The sequence below is a fragment of the Scylla paramamosain genome, chromosome 4, assembly GCF_035594125.1.
Source record: "Scylla paramamosain isolate STU-SP2022 chromosome 4, ASM3559412v1, whole genome shotgun sequence".
NCBI classification, from domain to species: domain Eukaryota; kingdom Metazoa; phylum Arthropoda; class Malacostraca; order Decapoda; family Portunidae; genus Scylla; species Scylla paramamosain.
Genome location: NC_087154.1, coordinates 8,830,001 through 8,855,321, shown reverse-complemented (window position 1 = coordinate 8,855,321; position 25,321 = coordinate 8,830,001). Strand labels below are relative to the sequence as shown.

The window sequence follows — 25,321 nt, the reverse complement described above, 5'->3', positions numbered from 1 at the left end:
CTGTCCCGCCTCCTGGGTATCATTGGGAGCGTGTCAGGCGTGGCACCTTGGTTATGGCACCGTGCGACATCAGTCACTCAACACAGATGGCACCCTTGGCCCGAGGAAGTGGCTTGAGTGACACTTGTTGGCACTGCACTGATGGCATTGGGTTGTTGCTTGCTGTGTGACCAGCCATGAAACACCAGCGCCATTAAGCAACTGTGGCATCATTCGTAACTAATCTTGGCACGCATCTTGTTACCGGCCGTGCTTGTGATGGACGCAGTCAAGGCGAGACAGTCAAGGTCGACTAAATTTCACTTATAGAGTCTTCCGGATCATTATCGTGTGATTGGCAGTATCATTTTTCATTGTTTCAGAATGTATGAGTGAGCATAGCTTCTTGAGATTTGTTATTTTTCTTTTTTCTGTATTGGGAAGACTGACCAATGGCAAAAAAAAAAAAAATGTAAATAGATTAATAAGTAAAAAAGTAAATGAAAAAGGTATCTCTTTCATAATGCTGTGCTCTCAAATAGGAAATTTGCTTGTTCCTCTTCGCCTTATGTTTGAAATGCGTACGATTCTCATATGCACCATTTTTCAAAGACCAGAGGGATGATTAATAGTGTTCTCATGGTGTTTGTCTCCTGTTGGTAATGCATAATCCTTGTTAAAGATCACTGGAGTTATGAACATTCTGATAACACACGCTGTTAACTCCCACTGGTGATTGTTGAATGTAACTGAAGTAAAACGTGGAAACAATGGAGAGTACAGACGTTGTTAGTGTGACAGGTACATCTGGATACACACACACACACACACACACACACACACACACACAGAAATGGCATCATAATAAATGGACGTCCCGGTAATGGTGACGTGTCGGCAAAATCTGTGAACGTGTTTTAAAAGGTTGCCACAGAAAAAGAAAAAAAAGTGTTTTAACGCTGAGCGGCGCCGCGGGGTGTGCCAGCGTGTGATGGCTGGAGCAGAACGTTAAGCGATGAGGCGTGTGATTTTTTTTATTTTTTTTATTTGCATTCTTTCGCGAGTGCATTAACTAGAAATAGAAATTTGAAGGGCTTTACGGAGTGGCTTTACCTCCGGATCACTTTTTTTCTTTCTTTTTCTCGATGAATATAGAGGTGATGGTTATTTAAGGAAGGAGAAACTGTCACAAAAAGAAGTTCTGGTAAAAGGCGTCTTCATATCAACAAATACCGCGTGTTTTTTCCCTCAGAATACGGTAAAAAAAAAAGGTGACACTGGAGTTAGCGTTGTTTAGAAATGCTCTAAACACACACACACACACACACACACACACACACACACACACACACACACACACACACACACACACACACACACACACACACACACACACACACACACACACACACACAAACACACTGTGAAACATCAACATAAAAAAATGGATCGGATTTTGCCCTCAATGTTGCAAGACGAGCCGCGTCGCTCGCTGGCGTGACGCTGGGACGCGGGTGGACTGCTTGGCGAGGTATTTCGGGACCAATCGTGTCTGTTTTGTGTTGGCCGAGGGGAACGCTTCCAACTGGGCTGCCCTGTCGTTTGTGTCCGCTCCAGAAAGATTGTGACGTGCATATTGTCCTCTTATTTCCTCGTGTTTCTTTCTTTTCTGTTTACTATTTTGCCTTTCTGTTTGCTATTCTCTTACCGGAAGATAGTGACGCCTATGTTATTTACTTTTATTTATTTCTTTATTTTTTGTGTGAAGAAAACCGGCCAAGGGCACAGAAATGAGAGAAAAGCCTAATAATTTGCGTCACCCTCCAAAAACTAGTAGATAAATGTTTAAATAAACAAATTAATAAATGAAACAAAGAAAAAACATTTCCAAAACGGAGGTTCATTTAATTCCGATGCACCGATGCTTCTCTCTCGTGGGTAGAGGGAGAACCTGTTAAATGCTGTCGAGTTACGAGGGCGCCAAAACATTTGAGAAGCGTCCCACGGTGTGAGCGACAAACATGAACCATTTTTAAGCCTCAGCCTCCTCTCCACCCATCCCTAAGCATGACCTTGAGAAATAGACAGTACCTCCCTCCTTTCTCTTCCTCTTCTTCTTTCCTTCCTTCCTTCCGTCTCTTTCCTTCCCCCCTTTCCTCTTTGCCTCTTCGCGGAAAATTGGACCCCCTCTCCCGACAGGAAACAAACAAATGTACGGGCAAAAAGTGCGCGGGGAAATAAAGGTCTGAGTTGGATGTATATTTACTAAGGGAGCAGTATTTTTTCCTCGCGCTGAACGCCACATTAATTGGGGACGCCACGCGGGTGTTGCCGAGGCGGTGACGAGACGAGGCCGTGAGGTGACGGGGCGGTGAAGTGGTGAGGGCTGTTATTTATTCATTTGGGTGTTATTTATCTGATTATTGGCTACTGCTTGTTGTTCACTTACTTGTTCGCTCGCTCGGTCACGTTCACTCTCTTTTCTCACTCACTCACTCACTTTCACTGTCTTCCTCAGTCATTCATTCACACTCACTTTGGATCGTAGTCAATTAGCCCGTCACTCATGCTCTCAGTTGGTTAGTCAGTTATAGTTTCAGTTAATTAATCACTCATACTCACTCACTCAGAATCTTAGCCAGTCACTCACTCATGTTCTCACTTGGTCAATCAGTCACTCTCACTCACTCAGGATCTTAGCCGGTCAGCCATTCATGCTTTCAGTTAGTCAGTCAGTTAGCTAGTCACTTCACTCTCAGCCAGTCACTCCCTCACTCACACATGCACTCAAACAAAGAGAGTAAGTGCGTCACTCATCTCATTCTTCACCGCCACTCAGCCTCACCAATATATCCCCTCGAACAGACCTTGAGGCAGAACCAATCAAGAAACCGTTAATCGTATCAGCCAAGCAAACACTCAAGCCCTGTACTCGTCTTTACTTCTTCCCTCTGCTTTGTGCCGAGTTATCACCTATCTCCCCTCGTCACTCCCCGACAGCACTGCCAGCGGGATCGGCCACAAGAGACTGTCATTAATGATGGAAGAGTTATGCCACGAGTTATTCGAGTCGTCCGAGGAGAGGAAAAAAATAAACAGACATAGCGGTGGTGGGCAAGAGGTGGCCGCAGCGAGGGTGACGCGGGGTGCCGGGGCCTGGCGGGCTCAGTGGCAGTTTGGCAGTGGCTGTAACAGGGTTGGGCATCAGTTGCTCCGCTACGGTGAGTGTGGAGGAGGAGAGGAAGGGAAGAAGAAGAGGAGGAGGACCGTGAGTTGAGTGTGTGAGTGCGTGCGTGAGTGCGTGTATGCATTGCTATCAAGGGCCACGGAGTGATATTCTTGCATACATGTGGTGCTGAATTTCGATTTATTTTTTTATTGATTTTTTTTCTTGTATTATTTTCCATCGTTATTTTTAGGCGAAGTTGACGTAAAAGTGGTTTCGAATTTCACCGTTTCGTTGTGCCATCACCGGAACGTGAATGTATGAGTGAGCGCCCTCCGGCGTGTTCCAGCGGCGCGGAGTTCCCAGGCCCTTGGGATTATGCAGAGGATGCACGGACACGGCGAGTAGCAGTGTCGAGGAGGAGGAGAAGGAGGACCGGTGACAGTGGGGGCGGCTGATCGGGGGAGGGAGGAGCGCAGTGAGGGAGCGGGAGCCAGCCAGGAATGTTAGCCACCACACTCAAAATAAGAGAGGCGAGTCGTGCCTTGTGGGGCCCCGATTCTGTATACCTGAAGCCCGACACTTCCGCAAACACCCTCCCTCCGTCCCTCCCATTCCTCCTCTCTTTCCCCTCCTTTCTTCCTTCCTTCCTTTCTCCCCTCAGCTTGTTTTGTGGCAAGATATATTTGGTGCAGTGCCTGGCGATGGCGGTGGTGTCTCGCGAAGGTCTTGCTCCCCAATACTTAGAAATCTGACCTTTGTAGCATCCATTCTGACCCGCGCCGCCACGCCGGGCAGGCCGCAGTGCATACCAGCCACCTCGGCACTGCGTCACCCCGCACTATGTCTCTGCTACGCGGGTCACTCCGTCTTTGACAAGTGAAGAAATATAGATCATAATTCACCGTGATACCTTCCTCCCCTACCTCTACGTAAGAGTCGATGACGCAAAGAACCGCAGCCTACGGGGGTTAAAGACCAGCCCGCGCCACTCAGCTCAAGGTCACCGCTTGAAATGTGATGACAATGTAGTCAGCATAAAGATCTACTCTCAGCCGGGGGATCAGCAGCACCATGCCGCCGTCAGACCCCGCAACACCCTGCTGGCACTGGGAAGCTTCGGGGGATTTGTAACGCGGGAAATGTTCAGACCCTGGCGGCGCGACGAGTCATGAAATTTGCCGAGGAGAGGAAAAAAATAAGAATGTCACGGTGAGGGGATCAGATGAGCTTTGATCCCGAGACTCCCTGTGGTTGGTGGTCGCCTTGGCCTTACCACCGTCTTGAGGGGCAACGTCTTGTACCTGTAGCGGCTATTATTGCCTCTACTCTGCCACCCCGCCGTCAATTGCCCCTGACACACGCGTCCAGCCATGACCCGGGGGCGTGGGGGCGGGGTAGGCGTGGTGGGTGGGAGTTTATAGGTGTCCGCGGCTCAGTGCTGGGTCATGTTGGGCTTGTGAAGGCTTAGGGCTGATCCAGAGTAAGAGTGAAAGTTATGGTGTGTCGTGTTGTCTCATCCCACTACTACTCTCTCTCTCTCTCTCTCTCTCTCTCTCTCTCTCTCTCTCTCTCTCTCTCTCTCTCTCTCTCTCTCTCTCTCTCTCTCTCTCTCTCGTAGCTCTGGTGGTATTGCTTCACAGTTTCACCAGCCACTCAACACCTGCTTTTGACAACCTGATACGCTGCCTTGTTATCAGTTGGGGTTGCTGTCTCCAGGATAGTTGCCCATGGTATATCCTTAAACGTAGTATGTTCCTGTCTAGGCTGAGCTATATTATTCCTACTTGACTTAGAGAGAGAGAGAGAGAGAGAGAGAGAGAGAGAGAGAGAGAGAGAGAGAGAGAGAGAGAGAGAGAGAAAGAGAAAGAGAGAGAGAGAGAGAGAATCGCAGAGTATGATTAGAGTAAAAAAAATAGACACTTGTTTATACTACTGCCAAAAGATGGTCATATATTCTCGAACTTTCTTTCCTCTCCTTCCTCTCTTTCCTCTCTCTTAATCTTTGAATAAATTCAGATGCCGCCGCCTCTGCAGGAGTGTTTGTTTGTCACGCAGCGAGGAAGAAAACAGATGAAGGTGACAAGCTGATAATTCTTACACGTAAATCATCCATTGGTCATAAAAGAGAAGTTGGGAGGAAATGACTCGAAGTTTTACCAAGATGTGAGGAACAACCTATAACTCTTGTGAATCATCGCGCAGGAGTGAGGGCGATAGGAAATAAGCCGAAGTTAAGGTATATTGACAATTCTCCTTCAAACATCAGTGGCTTAAAAAGGAGGTGAGGAAATTTGTCGAAAGTTTTGCGTTAGTTTGAGAAAGTTTATTAGCGTCTTCTTGGTAACAGGGAAGCGAGGTATAAAGGGAAGCACTTAAAGTTAGTGAAGGAGAGAAGGTAGATTTGCGAAGTGAGTCATTTTTCTTTTCTTTCTTTTCTTCTTCCTTCGTTCCTTCCTTCCTTTCTTTTTTCCTCTTTTTCATTCTTTCTTTCATTCTTCCTTCTTTTTGCGCGCGCAGAAACTTCTCAGTGAGCCTTATAGTACTAACACTGACTAAATGTATAGCACTTACTACCGTATTAGTAACCGTGGACTACAGAGCAGATACAGAGCAGAGATGAAATAGAGGCACTTAATCGTTGAACGACTCGATCACTCCTTTTGTTGGTGGTGGTGTCAGTTGAAATCCTCTAAGCCTCCACCAAATCAGTTTATCAGATCAAAGAGAAGCCCTGGCAATCGGAAGGATGATAACAGTAACCATGCATAGACGAGGGACTGTGGATGGCTTGGTCAGAGTATAGTATAGTCATTATTAATGCTTGAGTAACATACCTTGCTGATTTCTACTGTATTAAATATTTTTCCCTCAGTCTTAAACTCTGTGGTATGCTGACAGTGTCCTTGCAAAACGTGACAACTGATAGACTCAGATAAGACGATTTAAGCTGTAAACACAGTGCAAGCAAGTGTGGCAGGTTACTCCCCTGACCAGGGTTCTACGCAGGTGGGTGACGGGAAGGGTCTCTTAATTGATCAGGCAAGGAAAGGAAAGGAGGAGCAGGAGATGAAAAGATAAAAAGTTTGAATCATGTGGTGTTTGTAGTTTTTCTCTTTCAGTTTCTCTTTGATTTACTGAGTGTATGTTGTCGTGTGATTTATCAGTTTTAGGTAGGAAGTGCACCTGTTCGTTTGTTTATTTGATAAGAGGAAAAGAAAGAAGAATTATGTGACTGGAAGTATTTTTATAGTTTCATTTATTTACTTAACGTTTGTCCTTGCCTGGTTTTAATTTTGACTTGTACGCACTTGATAACCTCACTCATTGCTCTGGTCATCCTTCGTTTAACATTCAGAGCAGCGTAGAAAATCGTTCGCCTAGACACACAGAGGAAGCAAGAGAGAGAGAGAGAGAGAATGGGAGGTTTATTTCGTCTTTTCTAGGCTGCAGAAGTATTTGAGATTGTGAGGTGAGCGTTGCCAAAGAAAAGTGATTATGTGTGTGGAAATCTTTGTCGTAGTGAAACGGTTAATTCATTAGTCTATTTGTTGTTTTGTTCCTTTTGCGTATTCGTATTAGATTGTACACTTATGTTTTTATTATATTTATTTGTTATTTATTTTGTTCCGTCAGTCGTCGTATTATCCTCTTCATTTTAAGTAGTCGACATTTTTTTTTTTTCCATCTGTTTCTTTCTGATGTACTTTTTTTTTTTTTTTTTTTTTTTTTTTTTTTTTTTTTTTTTTTTTTTTTTTTACTTTGCTATTCGTCTTTCTTCAAGTGTCTGTATTTTGTCGTCTCTCTGCGTGCCTTTCTCCAGCTTTCATTTTTTCCTCTTCTGGTTTTTTTTTTCCGTCTTTCCTTCAGTTAAGTTTCTCCCAATTATTTATTTATTTATCTATTTATTTATTTATTTATTTTTATCATACCAGTCTTTCTCATTTAATTTGTTTTCTGCTGTTCTTTCTTTACAATTCGTTTCCTTTTATTTTTATTTTATTTTTTTTTATCTCGCTCAATCTTACACTTTTTTTTTCTCTCTCTCTCTTTCCCATTCCTGGTGATGCTGTGAAGGTGACGTTAGTGATGGTGATTGTGGAAGTGATGGTTACAGTGGTGATGATGACCATTGTGATTGTGGTGACAGTATACTCTTAGTGGCTGTATTGTTCATGATGGTGACAATGGTGTTACTGGTAGGAGTGGTGGTGGTCATGGTAGTGGTAGTGGTGGTGAGGGTGTTTTAATCGTGTTGAGCTAGTAGTAGTGGTGATGGTGGTAGTGGGAGTGGTAATGGTGATAGGAGTGGTGATGGTGGTAGTGGTAGTGGTGATGATAGTAGTGAGAGTGTTGATGGTGGTAGTTGTGATACTGGTAGTGAGAATGGTGATGGTGGTAGTGGCAGTGGTGGTGTTGCTTGTAGTAGTAGTGGTAGTAGTAGTGGTGGTGGTGGTGGACAGGCTTTGGGCAACAGGACCACCACCACCACCACCACCACATTCTTGGCAACGGACAGACACGGGAGACTTGACAACCGCTACTGCTCGGTCCAGCACCAAGGACACGAGAGAGAGAGAGAGAGAGAGAGAGAGAGAGAGAGAGAGAGAGAGAGAGAGAGAGAGAGAGACTTTTTGTTTCTTCCGGCGCTCTTTTTCGCTCATTTTTTCTCATGCTTTGTTTTATTCATTGTTTTTTTTTTCCCTATTCCTGAACTGATCCTTTTTTTTTTATATATCATTGTAATTGTTTTTTTTTTTCCTTTCTTATTAGATTTAATTCATATAATCTTTTCTGCCTTTTATTGTCGATACTTTTTTTTCCCTTCAGCTCAGTTTTTTTATTTACTTATATTTCCTTTGGTTTATTCCTTCCTTAGTTATTTTTTTCTTCTCCAAAGTTCAGTTTCATTTCATATATATTCTTCATATATTTTTTTCTCATCTTTTTTGCTTTTCTCAATTTACCTTTGAGCCGAATTTCACCTCATCCCTGTTCTCTATGTAATTATATTTTATCTTATTATCATCTACTTATTTCGCCTTGTAGCTCCTCGTATACCATAACCTTCAACACTCGTGTATCATTCGTCTTTTCATACAGTTTCATTTCACGCAGCATTGCCTCATCACTTTATTTATTGCATTGCTCTTGATCGTATTGTTTGCTGCTTCCTCTTCACGCTGGCCGAGAGGAGCGAGGAGGGAGAGCAACGCCTGTGTTTGTTTACTCTTGAGGCTGAGACGACCCTCGCTCCCACCTGCTTGTTGGGGGTTTATAGGGCTGCAGGCGGCGGGGCTGGATTCTGGGGCTCTGGGTGTGGGGATGCTGGAGAGTGATGTCTGGGGGTTGTCTTGGGATTAATGGCGTGTGACAATGGGTTTGTGAACGGTATGAGACTGGAATATTGAGACAGGTAATGATTTAGCTTGGTTGAGTTGAAATAGATGAGCTGACAGGGATAAGTGGATGGATAAGTGATTTCTGTATCCTACTGTGAAATTATAGACACTGATAAGATTGATACAGTGCATGAAGGTTGGTGAGGGACTGACATGAGTGGGCAGGTGAGGAATGGGCGTGAGTGGGCAGGTGAGGAATGGGCGTGAGTGGGCAGGTGAGGAATGGGCGTGAGTGGGCAGGTGAGGAATGGGAATGAGTGGGCAGGTGAGGAATGGGAATGAGTGGGCAGGTGAGGAATGGGCGTGAGTGGGCAGGTGAGGAGTGGGGCAGGTGGAGCAGGAGCCATTGTTTATCTTGAGGGACACGGTGCTACAAGTGGATGATGAGAGAGGAAGGTCTTGGATCCGAATCGTATTTCATGAAACTTCTTTGCTGAAGGATGAAATTATATCGGACTTTTATTGGGTGTGTGTTTATTTGTTAGAGTACAGAGCTGTTATTAAGATTTCGCACCAGTTTGTCTTAGTATCACGTCAGCTATTTTGCATCTCATCTTTCGTCGTGACTTCACTAAAGTTTGTGATTTTATGAAGGTTAATGAGATCTTCACCTTGGTTCCTCGCTTCCTTGGCGTCTTCTTCTTCCGCATGACCTTTTCTTTCATCTTAACTCTGCGATGTTTGTCTCTTCGCCGTTTTAACTTGCCGACTCAAAGAGTTTATGGTTCCTCGGGTTATCGGCCCCTTCACCCGCTAATCCTCCCAGCCTCACATCCCCACCTCTGTTCCTTTATTACTTTTCGGCACATTTAGCATCGAGGTGTTCCAAGAAACATATAGGGTATTATCGTTTTATCTTCTTAAAGAATTATTTTTCACCTTTTAGTTGTCTTGAGTTGTCTCCGGGAGTGACATAGGGTCTGAGAACCCCATTTACGCCTGTCTGCCTTAGATGAACGGCGACCGGCACCCAGCAGCTACTTGTGAGACTTCCCAGAGCGTGGTGGCACAGTGGCGGCAGTCTTGGTCCCCGGGGTGTTGTGTATCTTCGTGATCTATCTCGTGAATGGCTGTGTGGGTGTTCCTCGGAGGGGCGTTGTGGGTGATGACATCTTTACGAACGCTAAACACACACTCGTACATTCCCACCTTGCTTGTGTTAGGGCCGGGTGAGGGAAGCTCTGGTTTTAGATAATGGCCCCGCTGGTGATTGTTAGCCCAGTTCTTGTTGGTATTTTTGGATCATTGTTGTTTGGATATTCTTTACTTTAGCCATTGTTTAAGCTCGTGGTTTGAGGGGTAATGTCTTTTTGTGGCTAGTGTTATTCTGTTGTGTGTTCCTGTTGTGGCCACGTGTTAGCCGCTGTCCAGGTCACTTTTTTTTTTTTTTTTTTTTTAATGTAGCTGGCTTGAGTTTTTGCCTGTGTTGGTGGTGGTAATGATGGTGAGAAGACGAAACAGTGTCGAAGATAAGATGGAAGGCCTTTTCTTATGGCCGTTAAGGTACTCTGAAGTCTCAGCAGCGTCTCTCGAAAGAGGAGTATCAGCACCTCCAAAACTAAACTGGATGACTCTTCTGGTCTCCTGTTTCTTTTTAGGAGCGGTATTATAAATGAGCTTTTTTTTTTTTTTTAACTGTGTATCGTTGGCTTGTCTTCCTGATACGTGAAGAGAAAGATAATAAAGAGTTTTGCGAGGAGAAGAGAGGTAGAGTGTGTTGACATTTTATAGTTCAAGAGAAGGACATCCCTATTTTGTCTTGCCCAAAAGTGTTCCATGCGTTATTTAAAACGAAAACAGTCTACAGTCTCTATACACGGGAGGTTGAAGCAGTCCCCCAATAGATTAATGGAGAATTCTGTCCGTGTTTTGCCCTCTTGAGTGTCCATCCTCGTCTTCATCCGTGTCTTCATCTTTTTCGTCTTGATCTTTGCTCTCATCCTTGTCCACGTCCTCTTCTGCGTCCTCGCCCTGCTTTCTCTCCTCGGCCTTGCCCTTGCACCACGTCACGGTCATCGTCTCAGATCTCGCTTGGAGTACTGGCCAGGATCAGGGTCGCCTCCTCCCGCACCCCACCTCGCTCCTCCCTGTGTCTCTTCCTCAGAGCCACGTGAAGGCCGGATTGTGTCTTGCCGGCGTGCTGGACTTGTCTTCCTCGCATCTTGGTTTTCATTTTACTACGCTTTCTTCCACACATGGTCTGCTCGTCTGTTCAAATTAACTTGGCGATGAAGCTTCTCCAATTACACCAACTGATTTTCGTTTTAATTTTCTTTTTTCTGTATCTCTTTACTTCTTTCTCTCAAACATGGTCTGCTTCTCACTCTCTTCAAATTAACTTGGCGCTGAAGCTCCTCGTATTATTACACCAATTGATCTTCGTTTACTTTTTCTATTTCCTTCTTCTTCTTTCCCTCATAACAGTCCTGCTGGTCTGTTCACCGCTAGTACCGTTGCACCACTCGTGAATTCAAGCATGTGTTTCGCTCTCCTTCCTTCCTCACTTATGCTGTTGGCTGCTGCTTGGGAGAAAAGGCATGGATGGTGGACTCTGCGTGATAGGGATTTTGGATCAAATTATATCACTAGAGCCTTTTTCTGTACACTCACAGTCTGCAAGGAGCAATCTTTTTTAATAGTTTCCGAATAAGGTCCAGTATTCTTAAACGTATTCTTCTCCCATAAAACTTTCCATAAGAATTACTTTCAAAAGACAGAGAAGTGAGTTGTCAAGTTCTTGTGAGTGTTTTTGCTTTTTGGTGGTAGATAATCCTTGCTAAACTGTGGCCCTAGAAAACTCCAATAACTTCCATTAGAACGTATTGAAAGCAGTGGAGATGTGACGCTGAAACCTTTGTACATACGGTCCTAAGTGTTACAGTGCTCATGACAAGGTCCTTCAAGGTATGAATTGCCTAATAATTTGGGTTTGTGGCTTCATTTGGGCATTTTTTTTTCTCTTAACTATGTACTGCTAATCACTCTCAGCCCCTAATGTGCCTCAGTGCCATGACATTTTCACATTTGCTGTCTCCTCCTCCTGTTACTTCTTTTCTGTACCATTTGGTCCCCTCTTCGTCTCTAATCACCTTACATTCCATCCGATCCCCAGACCCTTCCCTGCCGCCTCTCAGTCTCCCCCGTCTCCTGTTGTTCTTTTCCTGCATCCTTCCCTTTCCCCTCCCGTCTCCCCGTCGCCTCACACCGCATTTCGTCCAGTCACGCCCACTCCCCGACCCCAACCTGACGTGCGGCGCGAGGAAGGTGGTGTTGTGTTGATCGGCCAAGATTTCCACGAGATAGCTGAGTGAGTTAAGGAGCGAACCAAACGAGGGCAATAAAATAGAGGCGTGGAACCTTCTGATACGCGATTCCTAGTGTTTACTCGTTAGATCCTCGTATAATTAAGGTAAAGGCCAGATAAATTTGTGAGAAGTGCGGAAGAGAGCAAAAAAAAGTGCATTTCCTGGCTTAGGAAAACAGCAACCAAAAAGACTGATAATTGAAGATGTTTATTAGTGTTTCTTACGATTATTCTCAGGGAAGGAAAACAAGAGCAACATATACGAGGCATAGAATGCTAATTGGGAGGTGAGGAGTTTCATAAATTCAGGGTTGAGAAGTGACAGCAATCAAACCAAGGCCACTGTGTGTGTGTGTGTGTGTGTGTGTGTGTGTGTGTGTAGCTGGAAGGAGGAGGATGATGATAAGCAGAGCAGCAGTCGCGGATTATGCTAATTAAATTATGGTTTATTGGAGTCACTAACGATGGTCTGAAATGCGACTCATCAGAAAAGAAGATAAAAAGGTGGTTGTGATTTGGCGAGGGCTGGGGAAGGGAAAGGAAGGGGAGAAAGAAAGGCTGAGAGGCAAGAAATTTGTCTTCAAATGAGAGAGAGAATAAAATGTGAAGTGGTGACGACTCGAAGATGGTTGTGACTTGGGTAAAGCGAAAGAGGTGAATAGTAAATACGTGAAACAAGAAAATTTTGTCCACGAAAATGAAAAAAAAAGAAAAAGAAAATGGGAACAACTGGTGGCGAAGGTCAGGGATAGGATGAATGAGAGAAAAATGGGAAATATGTAAATGAGCAAAAAAGGAGTGAGTGGAAGGAGATGTGATGTAGTGAAGATAAAAACGGGCACTATGGAGCAAGTAATCTGAGGGGAACAAACATCGCTCACGGAAATACCAAGATACCGTTCCCTCTGTAATGAAGTGATATGGAGGGATGATGAAATGGAAGGCAAGGAGAAGATGAGGAGGAGGAAGACAATAGCAAGTACCAGTGTGCCTTGTGAAGGGATTATTATAGTGAGGTTACGTGAACATAGTTGAAAGAGACGAAAAGGCACATATTGATTGATTGATTGATTAATTGACTGTTTGATGTAGTGGCACAGTACTAACGAGGTTTTATAGAGAAGGAAGAGTAGAATCGAGTGTTGGACCAAGAACATTGATATGGGAAAAGTCGAGATCGAATAATTTATCGATTTAATAGCGCAGTAATAACGAGTTCATGTAGAGAAAAGTAGAGGTTAACTGATAGATCAATTTAATAACGCATTAATAACGAGTTCATATAGAAAAGGAAGATTAGGACTGAGAGCAAGACCAGGGACATGGATATATAAAAAAAAGGGCTGGGTGAGGGAAGAGGTCTAGGGAAGGGAGTGGGCAGCTGGGAGGGAGGGAGGCAGGCGAGGGGCTGTCATGTCCTCAGCGCTGCACTGTCCGTCACGCGCGGCTTGTACAGGTCGTAGAGGAAGATGGGATGGTAAATTTTAAACTTGGCGCTTGATCACTTGCGTCTGTCTTGGCACGGAGAATATTGGCAACGTTGGCAATAATGATAATAATAATAATAATAATAATAATAATAATAATAATAATAATAAATAACTTTCCTTGGACTAACCTATCAGAGTTGTCAGTCACTTTCAGAGAAGAAAAGACAAAGAACAAAGGAAGTCATGTTTATAACCAAATAAAGCAGCATCATAATGTTGTGCTTTTAGTCCATCAAAGTTCGTTTTTGTGCGATTTTTTGTGGCTGTCATAGTTATTCTTCCAGTCTGGCGTAGATATTTTTTTTTTATGGATATTTATGATTTTAGAACATCAAAACATTAGAAAACATGGGAAGCTTTAAGAAACTAACAGGTCTTTATGTGGCATTCCTGATAGAAAACATGCCTGTCTATTTCCACTCATATCCCAATCCATAAATATATCTAATCTTTCACAGCTTCCATTTTGAGTGTATATAGGAAGGCAAGACTCCCCAAGCCAGTGTGGAGACCTAGAGGTGCATGCCTTAACTTCCCTAACAATTGTATGCGTCACTGTGTTGCAGTAGACTTGTGGAAGCTGATAAGGAAGAAAAAAAGCTTTGAAGGGTATAAGGGGACGTGGCGGGGCAGCAGTGAGTGAAAGATTACGAACGCTGGGGCGATGATGGTTATTTTTTCATGATAGATTTTTGAATGTAGAATATTTATGGTCTGGGTCTGAGCGGAGTAATAGTATTGTAGTATAGCGTGATGATTGTAAAGGCTGAGGCGAGGGTGTTGCGGGGCAGAGCGGAGCAGTGTTGGCATGGGGTATATATATATTTTTTTTTCGTGAGGTAGTTTTGAGACTTTTGAGTGAATGTTGAGTGTTTCTAAAGGGCGTTGTGGGTGTGGCGGGGCAGCAGAAGCCACATTGTTCGCCCCGTGATGAGGAACAGCCCCTCGCGCGTCGGGGAGTGTTGGGGATTTAAATATCCAAGAGACCATCTCAGGTTACTTGCTCTTCGTGCCCGCCAAGCCCTCCCCGACCCCACTGCGTACCTTCCTCCCTCGCTTCCTCTCCCCCTGCTGTCTCCCTCCCTCATTCTCTGTGTCTCCTATCCTTCCCAACCCTTATCGTCCTTTCTCTCTCCTATTTTCTCTCCTTACTTCCTTCCTTTGTAACTTCTGTCGTCTATTCTTTTTAATCCTCTTTTCATTCCTTTTCTTTTTCTACCTTTCTTTCCTGTTTTCTTTCTCTCCGATAACACCTTTCCTTTCTTCCTTGCTCTTCTGTCTATCACCTGACATTTCACTATGTTTTTTGCCTTTCAAGCCTCTCCCTTCACTTTATACTACCCTCTTCTCCCTCTACACGCCCTTGCCATTGTATTTTAGTCATGCATGGTAAGGTGTTTGGGTGCTCCTAAGGGAGAAGGAGAAGAAGGAAGGATGGGAGGAGGGGTGTGCAGGAGAGTGCTAAGGTTGGGGGGTAGGGGACAGCAAGGGAGGGAGGGTGAAGAGGTGTAGGAGTGAGCGGTAAGGCAGGGGCGCGTTGGCATCGTTGTGTCGTTGGCGTCGAGACCGTGTTGCCCGCCGCCCGCTGGCACCGTCATGCAATGGGCAGCTGCGCCCACCACCACGAGGCTGCCTTGCTCTCTCTCTCTCTCTCTCTCTCTCTCTCTCTCTCTCTCTCTCTCTCTCTCTCTCTCTCTCTCTCTCTCTCTCTCTCTCTCATTGTCTCCCTTTACTCTCTTTCCTTCCCTCTTTTCCTCTCTGCCTGCCTGCCGCTAAGTAAACACTTCTTTCATCTATCTGAGGTGCCTCTTAAGTGAAGCATTTGTAATCTCATAAATATAACATCTGACCTCTTGTGGAAGGGCAAGAGAGAGAGAGAGAGAGAGAGAGAGAGAGAGAGAGAGAGAGAGAGAGAGAGAGAGAGAGAGAGAGAGAGAGAGAGAGAGAGAGAGAGAGAGAGAGAGAGAGTAAAAGATAAACAGTTTAAAAGCACAGTCTAATACTTAATAAGGTTTTTCAAATACATGGGAAAACAAGACATTAATCTTCAGTCTAATTAGAAACACTTAGGAATTCAAGGAAATGCGTCTGTTATCACTTTAAACTTCTGCTCGTCCTTCCGTCTGTCTGATTTTCTTGTCGCAGATGTTAACTCGCTGTCATCACTGTCTAATCGTGTGGAATTTTGATGTTCATTCCGCGCCACAAACGTATAACACGATATTATTAATTTGTTTCTGATTTTAGGAAAGTTTCGTCTCCCTGCTTGAGTTTGTTGCATCTGCTGTTGTGTGTGTCTTATGTTGCTGTTTGTGATCTGCTTTTCGTATAGTCTGACGTTGCCATGTTTTGGTGTACTGCTGTTTGCTTGGTCCACTGCTGTTTGTCTGGTCTGCCGCTGTTGGTTTGGTTTGTTGTTGCTAAAGGTCTGCTGTTGTTTGTGGTCTGTTGATGTTTGTTTGGTCTGCCGCTGTTTGTTTGGTGTGCTGTTGTTTATGGTCTGCTTCTGTTTGAGGTCTACTGCTTTTTTTTTTGTCTCCTGTTTGTTTGGACTCCTACTGTTTGTTTGGTCCGTTGTTGCTTATGTTCTGCTGTCGTTTGTGGTCCGTTGCGGTTTTTTTTCTTCATTTGTGTTCCTTTGTATCCCTTCCTGTTTATTTTTATTACCTTTCCAAGCAACGCAATCAAGCACTCGTATTACATGAAGTGTTTATATTTACTTTCGCTTCCTTGTTATTTGTATTTCTTTCATTCCATTATGAATCGGTTTCTATATATGTAAACTCTGCATTCGGTCTATCTCCCCTCTCCTAACAATCAGATACGCAAATTACCAGCAGTGTTACATGTATTATCATTTCCTTGTTATTTGAATTGTTTGAGTTTCCTGCCATTCATTATAAGTCAGCCTCTGTATGACCTCTATTCGGTTTCATCTTTCCATGTTAGTTTATCTTTCCTTCTCAAATACTAGAGTTACCTGCAGTGTTTATGTGTATTTTCACTTCCTGGTCATTTAAATTTATTGCCGTCCATTATAAATCAGTCTCTTTATGACCCTCTCTGCATTAAGTTTCATCCCATTCTTTCCCTCTCAAGTACTCGGATTACCATCAGTTGTTGTACTTTCATTTCCTTATTTAGATTTCTTAGAATATATTACAAACCCGTCTCTTTTTTTAGCGTATCGATTTCATCTTTGTGTCTATTTGCCTCACCTTTCCTAACAATCAAGCACTTAGATTATCAGGAATGTTTGTATGTACTGTGTCTTCATTTCCTTATTTAAATCTCTAGCAGACAATTAAAAATCGATCTCTCTTTAAACGTCTTTATGCTCGAATCCTTCTTTCTGTATTTATTTCCCCTTCCCTATCAGTCTATTACTCAGATTATCAGCTTTGTTTATATGTACTTTCAGTTCTTTGTTATTTAATTTTTTTTGCTGCCCATTGCAAGTCAATCTCTTTTAAAGTGTATGCTTGATTATTTTTCTCCACTTCTCTGACAGTCAAGTACTCAGATTACCAGCAGTGTTTATATGTATTTTCATTTGCTTATTGAAATCTCTTGCTTCTTATTACAAACCAGGCTCTTTATAAGCGTCTTTATATATATACTCGACTTAATCTTTCTATTTACTTCTCCCTCATTCTCCAACAGTCAAGTACTCATATTACCAGCATTGTTTATGTGTACTTTCTCTCCTTAAAGTTCTTAGTGTCCGTCTTGAATCGCCTATCTCGATCCGCCCCAAGAGCTGCCGTCACGCCTCTTCCTCCCCTAGTGTTGTGCCGCCAAGTTCGCGTGTCAGGAGTGGGCCAAGTCTGCGTTTGGAGTCGGAGGTCGTTCCTCTCTGGTGCCCTGGGCGTGGAGTGGTGGTCTGAGTTTGTGTGTGTTGGGAAGGGGGGGAGGTGAGTGAAAGTGGCGGTGTTTTGTTGTTGGGAAAGTTGTTGAGAATTCTTCGGTTTCGTGATTGTGTTGTTTTGGTGTGTTGACTGTATTTCCAGTTAGTAGCAGCAGCAGCAGCAGCAGCAGTAGTAGTAGTAGTAGTAGTAGTAGTAGTAGTAGTAGTAGTAGTAGTAGTAGTAGTAGTAGCAGCATCTGTTCAATTTATACTTCTTCATAAGATCATGGAGAGCAGATATCAAAAGCCCTCCTTGAGGCACCTCAGCACCAATGGCTGATCCTAGGACACATCCCTTCCCTGCATGCTTCATGATGCTGGTGAGTGGCCAGCGTGGTGCCCTGATCAGACTCTAACAGTTTTATCGTTCCTATCGTGGAGGATGAGAAATTACCTTTAGTGGCGGGAGGGGGGGGAGAGGCGAGGAAAGGCTAACGTCCTTGTGTTTGGTGTAGGTGAGCTCTGCCAAGTGTTTATTCGAGCCCGCCCCAAGCAGGATTTGTTTTCTGCTGCAGCATCTCGTTTTCCTTTGTGACGTCAGCGTTTCAGAGAGAATGTGTCGGCGAGTTTCACAGTCCCCATCCGGGGATGACAGGCGCGCCTCCTCATTAAAGTTGTCGTCATCAAAGGCGCTTGACCTAGAAATCTGAAACGTCATTTTTTTTATGATAAGGCACTTCAGAAAGGCGTAAAATTTGACCCGTGATTCATATGTTGACCGTAAACAAATTGACTTTAATGACAAGCATGGCAGCGGCTGAGTCTTCCTTCCATCACACTCTCTCGATACTTGCCATAATCTCTGATCGACCTCTGTGTCCCTCTGTGCAACTCCCACCCCGGCCAATGTGACTCTGCGCCGCACACCTGTGTGGAGATACAAAGCTGGCAACAGGTAATGTGATGCACCTCGCTTCAAGATCTAATATGCATTTGATTTACTCTACTTGTCACCATGACTTATGGCGGCAGAAGCTTGGATGGCTAACCTGTGTGCTTCAGAAGATACCTGGAGATAGCAAACTTGTGTGTGAGGCTGTGTTTGATGGATTTACATGTCTAGAGGTCATTTGGTGAGAAAGAAAATGAGAAACCTATCGAAGGGGTCTAGAGAACACATGCTGCTGGAAGGTCGATTTAGTGAAATGAGGAGATAAAGTTGTAACAAGTAGGATCAACAGAAGATCCAATGGACAGCAATAATTTACCCTCCTTCGAACTCTCTGTGCCAGACTTTCTGATCTCTCTCACCCTTATTCAGTCCACCTTGATAATGCAAGAGTCAACCAGTATCTTTACTCATTCATCCCTTTTAGCTGGTAAGCCTTGAAACTAACTCTCTCTCTCTCTCTCTCTCTCTCTCTCTCTCTCTCTCTCTCTCTCTCTCTCTCTCTCTCTCTCTCTCTCTCTCTCTCTCTCTCTCTCTCTCTCTCTCTCTCTCTCTCTCTCTCTCTCTCTCTCTACGACTAAAGACTTAAAGAGTGGATTATTAAGACATCTTCAGAACGAAATTGGTCAACGCATTTCGATCTTTCCTTTTGTTTGTTTCTTTCTTTCTGCTATGTGGTTGGGGAAGAGATGAAATAGCGGCAGTTTACGGGACTTTTATTTATTTTTACCTCTTATTTTTTGTGTGTGTGTCTAACCTCCTTCTCACTCAAGTAAATAAATAACACCACAGAAGATTCATACATGGCGCTAACCTTAACACACGTGAAGCGGCGAGAGGAGAAGAAGAAGAAGAAGCGAGCGTATTACAAACTTCACTCGTGGCGGTTTAAAGTTTCCTTCCTCGTTCCCTCAGTCCTCTCACCTTCCCCTTAAGATCAGCGCAAGGTCACCCGGAAAGCACTGTGCATGCGCGGGGCCTCTTCACCACCTTGGCTAGAGTGCTGTGTATGCAGGTATAAGAGAACACGTGATACTTGACTTCACCTCCCATCCTCTCCACTCCCTTCCACTTCCCCGACCCGCCTTCCCCTTCTGACAGATGCCACCGGTCAGCGTGATGGATAATGCCTTCCTCTTCCTCCCCCGTCTGTTGGTAATCATTTGGGGAAGAATTCTTTTGATGGTTCGTCGCTACATGGTGAAGGAGACGTCAATGGTTACTGCTTATTGAATTTATTTGGGCGGAATGCACTTGATTGTGGTTCACTGTAGGCTCTTGAGTGGCTTTGTGTTAGGGTGTCCAGTTATTGTTCATTTTCCTTTTAGTATTTCTCAAGTTCAAGCAGTTAAGAGTGGTGCATGATATTATTAGGGCTGTGCTGTCTTCCATGTCTTACTGTAGATTGTAGCTTAGATTTGTATTTGAAACTTTTTTTTTCTCTCTCTCTCTCTCATTAAGACTATTTTCAAAGGCCACAGTGATGATAATAAGTTTCTCGTGATGCTTTTCCCTAGTAATGTCGCGGAATCCTTGCTGAACTACCACTAGTGTCATGAAAACATTCCATTTCATCAACTTCTACTAGAGCACCATAGCCTTTCAGAGTACGTGTGTTACCTCAGACAACACTATAAAGGACTTATGATAGAAGTGTGTGTTGGTGTTTGTTCTTCCTTCTTGTTTTGTTGTGGTGGTAATGTCGGTCAAGATCGCAAGCAATGCAGATTCAGCCTAACATTGCGATCCCTTACGACGCCGCCCATCGCAGGTTTTGTGGTGAGGTTGGTGCTGGTGTGGTGCTGGCTTTGGTTTTGGTGGTGGTGGTGGTGGTAGTGGTAGTGGTAGTGGTAGTCACTGTAGTGGTGGGAGTGCTGATGCTATTGATAGTGGGAGTGTTCGCATTGGGACAGTAAATGCTACGCACCGCCATTAATTTTAATTCCTGATGTGTTGTGGACTTAGCGGAAAGATCATCTTCGACTGTTTTTTTCACAGAGATATTACGTATATATATTATTACGAAGGTCAGATTTCACATGGGGAACATTACTAATACTAGTTGTACTTATCGTTTTTTATCCTCTACCTGACAAATTCAAGTAATGGTGGTTGATAATTCAAGGAGTTGGCTGATAATTATGAAATACAAACAGTATTATGTCTCTTATATCTAAATAATAGTACTTTAGATATGCATTAGCTTATCAGACAGTAAATGGATCCTGTATATATAACTTACATAAGACCTAAGCTTCTTTCCTCAATTTATTTCTTTGCTCCTGTGACCTCTGTCCTTGGAAACCGTAGTCTCTTTGATGATTTATTTATTTATATATTTTTTGACAGTGTCTTTGCTGGAAACCACTATGACTATCTGAATAGAAGTACAAATAAATAAATACTTACAGATATGTCTAAACCTGATAAATATTAATTCCTTGTCGTATATAGCCAACATAACAGATCCCACAAATCAGCCTTATAGCTATTTTGTTAGTGCATTGCAAGGCACGATATATACCTGGAATGAATTACAAAAAATATGTACGTAATATTTTTGTGATAAACCAGTCGATTATGATCTTTCTGCCAAGTCCACAGCAACACATCAGGAATCTAAATTTCTGGCGGTATATATCATCAACAGCCCTAATACGAACGCTCCTGTTGTGCTGGTGCTGGTGTCAGTTGTGTTGATGATGCTCGTTTCATTTCCCAGATGTACCAGGAACGTTTTCTTTACTTGTATCCTCGAGTCTGGCGTCCTCGCAGCCTTACTCATCATCATCTCTTGTCTTTTTATTACTTTCCTGTCCATTATAACCACTCAGAGGGAGTCTTGGCCAACACACACACACACACACACACACACACACACACACACACACACACACACACACACACACACACACACACACACACACACACACACACACACACACACACACACAGGGTACGGACTCAGCAAATATTTATTGTTTAATCATAGTATTCTGCAAGCCTCCGCCAAGTCGTCACCGTCACGTCATAAAGCTAAGTCATCCCTGCCAGGTTGTGTGAGCGGCACGTTTTTTGTTTCTGTCTGACTCGCGAAATAGAAAACGAGACCTCAATATCGTGCTGATAAATAAACACAGAAAAGGATGAGGTTTTGTGGGTGATTTTATGTGGGATTTTATATAAGATGTGTGTGGAGAGGAATGCTTGAGTATGGTAGAGAGAGAGAGAGAGAGAGAGAGAGAGAGAGAGAGAGAGAGAGAGAGAGAGAGAGAGAGAGAGAAGGAAAAGAGGCACGTCCACTGGCCGTAAAGAAATCAGAATTAGAAAGCATTCAGACTTGTATTTTAGAGTCATAATTTCATGTGGATGCGGACCAATTGCTCCAAGTCTGGCGAGACTATCAACATTCACATTCGGTTCGTTGACTAGAAATATCTGATTACTGGGCAGGAACTTATCCCTGTAAACTCTTTACCGAATTGAATGGTGTTCCCTTTTCTCATATATCATTACATCAAATACCCAAGTATTGATTTGCCATGGGTTGAAGTTCTGTTTGAAAATGCTTCAGATGTAACGTTATCTGCCTAGATAGCTCAGTTGGGAGAGCGTTAGACTGAAGATCTAAAGGTCCCCGGTTCGATCCCGGGTCTGGGCAACTTAATTTTCACGGTATTGAATTGACCTGCTGTTTTGAAAGTTGGTGGTCTATTTCTCTGAGTCACCACCTATTTCGTCTTTTCGCTCCAGTCTTCTATCGAGGATAACGTCGACTCATGGAAGAATCATATTTCGTTTCTCCTCCACAAGCCTTAAGTAGTAATTAGGAGACGATGGTTCGTAGCGAATTTGCTTCTTGCATTTCGCTTCTGACTTTTATTCAATGCAAGGTCGACATCGGGCATAACTTGCTTCACGTATGCACAGACACAGTCAGTCAAGGAAATAAGACAGGAAACACGCTAATTCCTAAATGCGCCACAGAGGACTCCCACCACCATCACCATCACCACCACCACACAAAGATCTGCTTCACCCCCATCACTAACACTGAGTTGCCCCACAGCGGAGCCCTGCATCTTGTCAGTCACCATGCACACTCAAAAGGTCGCGAGGCGAATACAGAAAGCAAATCCGCCATGCACACTTAGTCTTCCCATCACAGGCTGAGTCTTTTGAAGGGAAATATTAAGAGAAGTGTAAAACAGTAAAATTCCCCAATCCACGTATCAGACGGGTTAATTCATCAGCCAAATGTGATGATAAGGTTTGTTCGTCATTGTTTCTTAGACGTATCTGAAAAAAAAAAAAAAAGTGTGGATGATTCTAGGATGCCAACAAGGCTGCCTTGTGTATATCAACTGGCCTTTTATAGTCTCCTTATTTTCTTATGTTGAGGCAAGACTAGCAAGACCACTGCCGATAAGGACACGGGATAAAGGAACATGTGTGACTCAGCAGACCAAAGCAACGAGGGAGTGAAGACCAAACCACCACCCCTCGCATCAACAAGATCATGGCGTAAAACTGTATTGCCCAGACCCGGGATCGAACCGGGGACCTTTAGATCTTCAGTCTAACGCTCTCCCAACTGAGCTATCTAGGCTGTTATTAACTGAGTCACATCCAAGAATAGTATCTTGATGCTTAACTCTTCTCTTGACCTCTGATAAACTATAAGTACGTACCATTTCACTCGTTAGTGGTGTGCGTCCTGTCCATTATCTGACTTTGAAAAACTGCCGAAAGAAAAATTAAGATGGCCTTGAAATTCACCTAAAACTATAACGAAAATTATTAAAGACAACACAGATTCGAAGAGTTCATTACTTGTAAATGCTAACTGAACCAAGGAGCCAAGTGGAGTCTGTCAACATTTCTGCCTCTCATTCGGCCTTGACCACAGTATTACTATTTAGCGTTACGTATGTATTGCGAGACACCAGTAAAAGTATCAAATATCATCAAGTATCACCAGGTATCTGTAGGTCAGGGGGTGAGTGAAATATGAATAGATTACAGTGTGCGTTTACTTTGTTGATACTGCAATGCTGGTGACAGGAACTAATTCTTTAGCATACAAAAATAGAACGTTCCTGTCATTTGCGTATAGTTTTGGTCAGTGGCGAGTAACGTACTGCAATTACTCCCACTGCCCAGCGTATTTTTGTCTCTCATTCAGTTTTATTTATTTTTTTTTATCTCATTCATTGTGTGTGTGTGTGTGTGTGTGTGTGTGTGTGTGTGTGTGTGTGTTTAATTAAAGTCATCTTACAAAACCTGACTGGACATTGAGGGAAAACGGTGCACACGGCGGGAGTGGAGTAACATTCTGCAATCACTCAATCACTCTCACTGTGTGTAGCGATTTTATTTTTTTCTCTGCCATTCAATCTCAAGTCCTTTAGTGCGTGTTTAAAATCGTGGTACAAAACCTGAGTTAACATTGAGGAGAAACGCTAAAAACAATTAAAGTGAGCATGCCCGGCCACTCTCCATGACCACGACCGTACAGAGAAATCCTCCTGCACCTGATGGAGTTCAGAGCATAAACCTGTTAAAAAAAATACATAGATGATGGAGATAAAACTAGCGTGGTAGAATGAATGAGACTGCTATGCTTACCCTGCCCGGCTCGGCTGCCCGCGGTGCTCCCTGGCCTTATCGCGTGCTGGGTAAACACTTGGGCCGTGACGCATTTACGAACTTAATATTAGCATTAGAATTCCTCGTTAGATTGCACTATCTGTCAAGGTCATTGTGTGTGTGCACTCTGAGCCAACATTATTTTATTATAACCTAAATCAAGATAGTAGAGCGTGAGATTCACTTGCATGTGTGTGTGTGTGTGTGTGTGTGTGTGTGTGTGTGTGTGTGTGTGTGTGTGTGTGTGTGTGTGTGTGTGTGTGTGCAATTGTTGGTGGGGGCATTGTGGATAGAGAGAGAGAGAGAGAGAGAGAGAGAGAGAGAGAGAGAGAGAGAGAGAGAGAGAGAGAGAGAGAGAGAGAGAGAGAGAGAGAGAGTGGTGATGATTTTGATATTAATCGGTTTAAAGTCAAATTTTGTACTTAAGGTGAGTCTGCGTTAAGTATTGTTGATATCATGCCTAGTGATGATAATACGACTAATAATAATAATAATAATAATAATAATAATAATAATAATAATAATAATAATATAATGTAAACAACAACATCAATAACAACAATAGGAGTAGCATCTTCATTTCAGCAAGCACCATATATTTCCACTTGACTTGAAAGAAAAAAGAAAAAAAAAAACAGTGCTTTACTTGATTTGCGTTCTAAGCCCACTGAGGGAGACCAAAGGGAGGCGCCATCACACTCCCCTTAGCCTTTTTTACTGCCATGGACGTCCTTTGCTAACAAGAAAAATAATAATACTTGCTTTCATTAACACACGCAGACGCAAAACGAAAAAAAAAAAACAGAACATTAATTTCATCGTTTCCATGCCACAGAACTATTTAAGTCGACAGTGTAACACAAGAACTGTCTAAAAGGATACTTGATTATAGGAAGAAGTGTCAATCAGTGATAATATTAAACTCCATAAAAAATCAGAGAGCTTTGATTCAAGACTTTACTGCTAGGAGTCCCATCACATCCGTCGGGCAGGGCATGGGAAGGCAGAGTGAACAGGTGTGTGCGGCCCGTGACCACCCGCTGCATGGGAGGGAAGGAGGGGACGGGGAAGGGAGAGGAGAGGCGTAAGAGAGGCAAAAGAGAGAAGGGGGTGGGGGAAAGTGTGATGGGTTATGAGAGGGAAAGGAAGTGGAAGGCGGAAGGGAGACGTGTAAATGATGGTATTAATAGCTTGAGGGAAGGAAGAGGAAAGAGGAGGACAGGGAAACAAGGGATATAAGACGAGGATGGAGAGATAAAAGGGGGAAGGGATAAAGGAAGAGAATGAAGGGTAAGTAGAGGAAGAGAAGGAGATGCGAAAATAGAAGAAAAGAGAAAGAGATGAAGGCTAATAGAAGAGAGAGGAAGGAAAAGAAGAGAAGGGGATATGAAAGTGGAAGAAAAGAGAAAGGGGACGAAGGATAACAGAAGAGAGGGGAAGGAGAGGAAGAGAAGGGATTAGAAAGCGAGAGAGAGAGAGAGAGAGAGAGGAGAGAGAGAAGAGGAGAGAGGAGAGAGAGAGAGAGAGAGAGAGAG

The 25,321-nt window shown here is 43.5% G+C and overlaps 2 protein-coding genes and 2 non-coding genes across 33 annotated transcripts in view; 2 read left to right on the top strand and 2 right to left on the bottom strand.

Annotated features, from left to right (window-relative positions):
- Positions 1-25,321, top strand: part of LOC135099705 (cell surface glycoprotein 1-like) — a 164,103-nt gene that overhangs the window by 49,715 nt on the left and 89,067 nt on the right. For 8 of the 30 annotated variants that reach the window (XM_064002155.1, XM_064002154.1, XM_064002153.1 and 5 more), the window contains exon 1: positions 3,075-3,200. The exons of 6 other annotated variants lie outside the window; for them this stretch is intronic. The gene's annotated coding sequence lies outside the window, so the exon portion shown is untranslated. Of the gene's footprint in view, positions 1-3,074; positions 3,201-3,222; positions 3,248-25,321 lie in introns of those variants that run through there. 16 more of the 30 variants (XM_064002146.1, XM_064002144.1, XM_064002145.1 and 13 more) reach the window with 7 other exon arrangements.
- Positions 10,568-20,070, bottom strand: LOC135097667 (uncharacterized). The gene is made up of 3 exons (XM_063999619.1): positions 19,892-20,070; positions 18,039-18,115; positions 10,568-10,755 (listed from the first exon to the last, which is right to left on the bottom strand). The coding sequence occupies exons 1-3, from the start codon at positions 20,068-20,070 to the stop codon at positions 10,568-10,570; spliced, it is 444 nt and encodes a 147-aa protein (XP_063855689.1).
- Positions 21,726-21,798, top strand: Trnaf-gaa (transfer RNA phenylalanine (anticodon GAA)). Its single transcript has one exon. It is a non-coding gene; the product is annotated as a tRNA-Phe (tRNA).
- Trnaf-gaa (transfer RNA phenylalanine (anticodon GAA)) lies at positions 22,674-22,746 on the bottom strand. The gene has a single exon. It is a non-coding gene; the product is annotated as a tRNA-Phe (tRNA).

Bases quoted from the DNA above. Each gene is read 5' to 3' on its own strand.
- LOC135097667 (XM_063999619.1), bottom strand. From the start codon at position 20,070: ATGGCGGTGCGTAGCATTTACTGTCCCAATGCGAACACTCCCACTATC. The intron at 18,116-19,891 runs GTAAGGGATCGC...ATCTCCACACAG, and splicing joins AACCTGCGATGGGCGGCGTC to GTGTGCGGCGCAGAGTCACA. The intron at 10,756-18,038 runs GTATCGAGAGAG...TAATTTGAACAG, and splicing joins TCGATCAGAGATTATGGCAA to ACGAGCAGACCATGTGTGGA.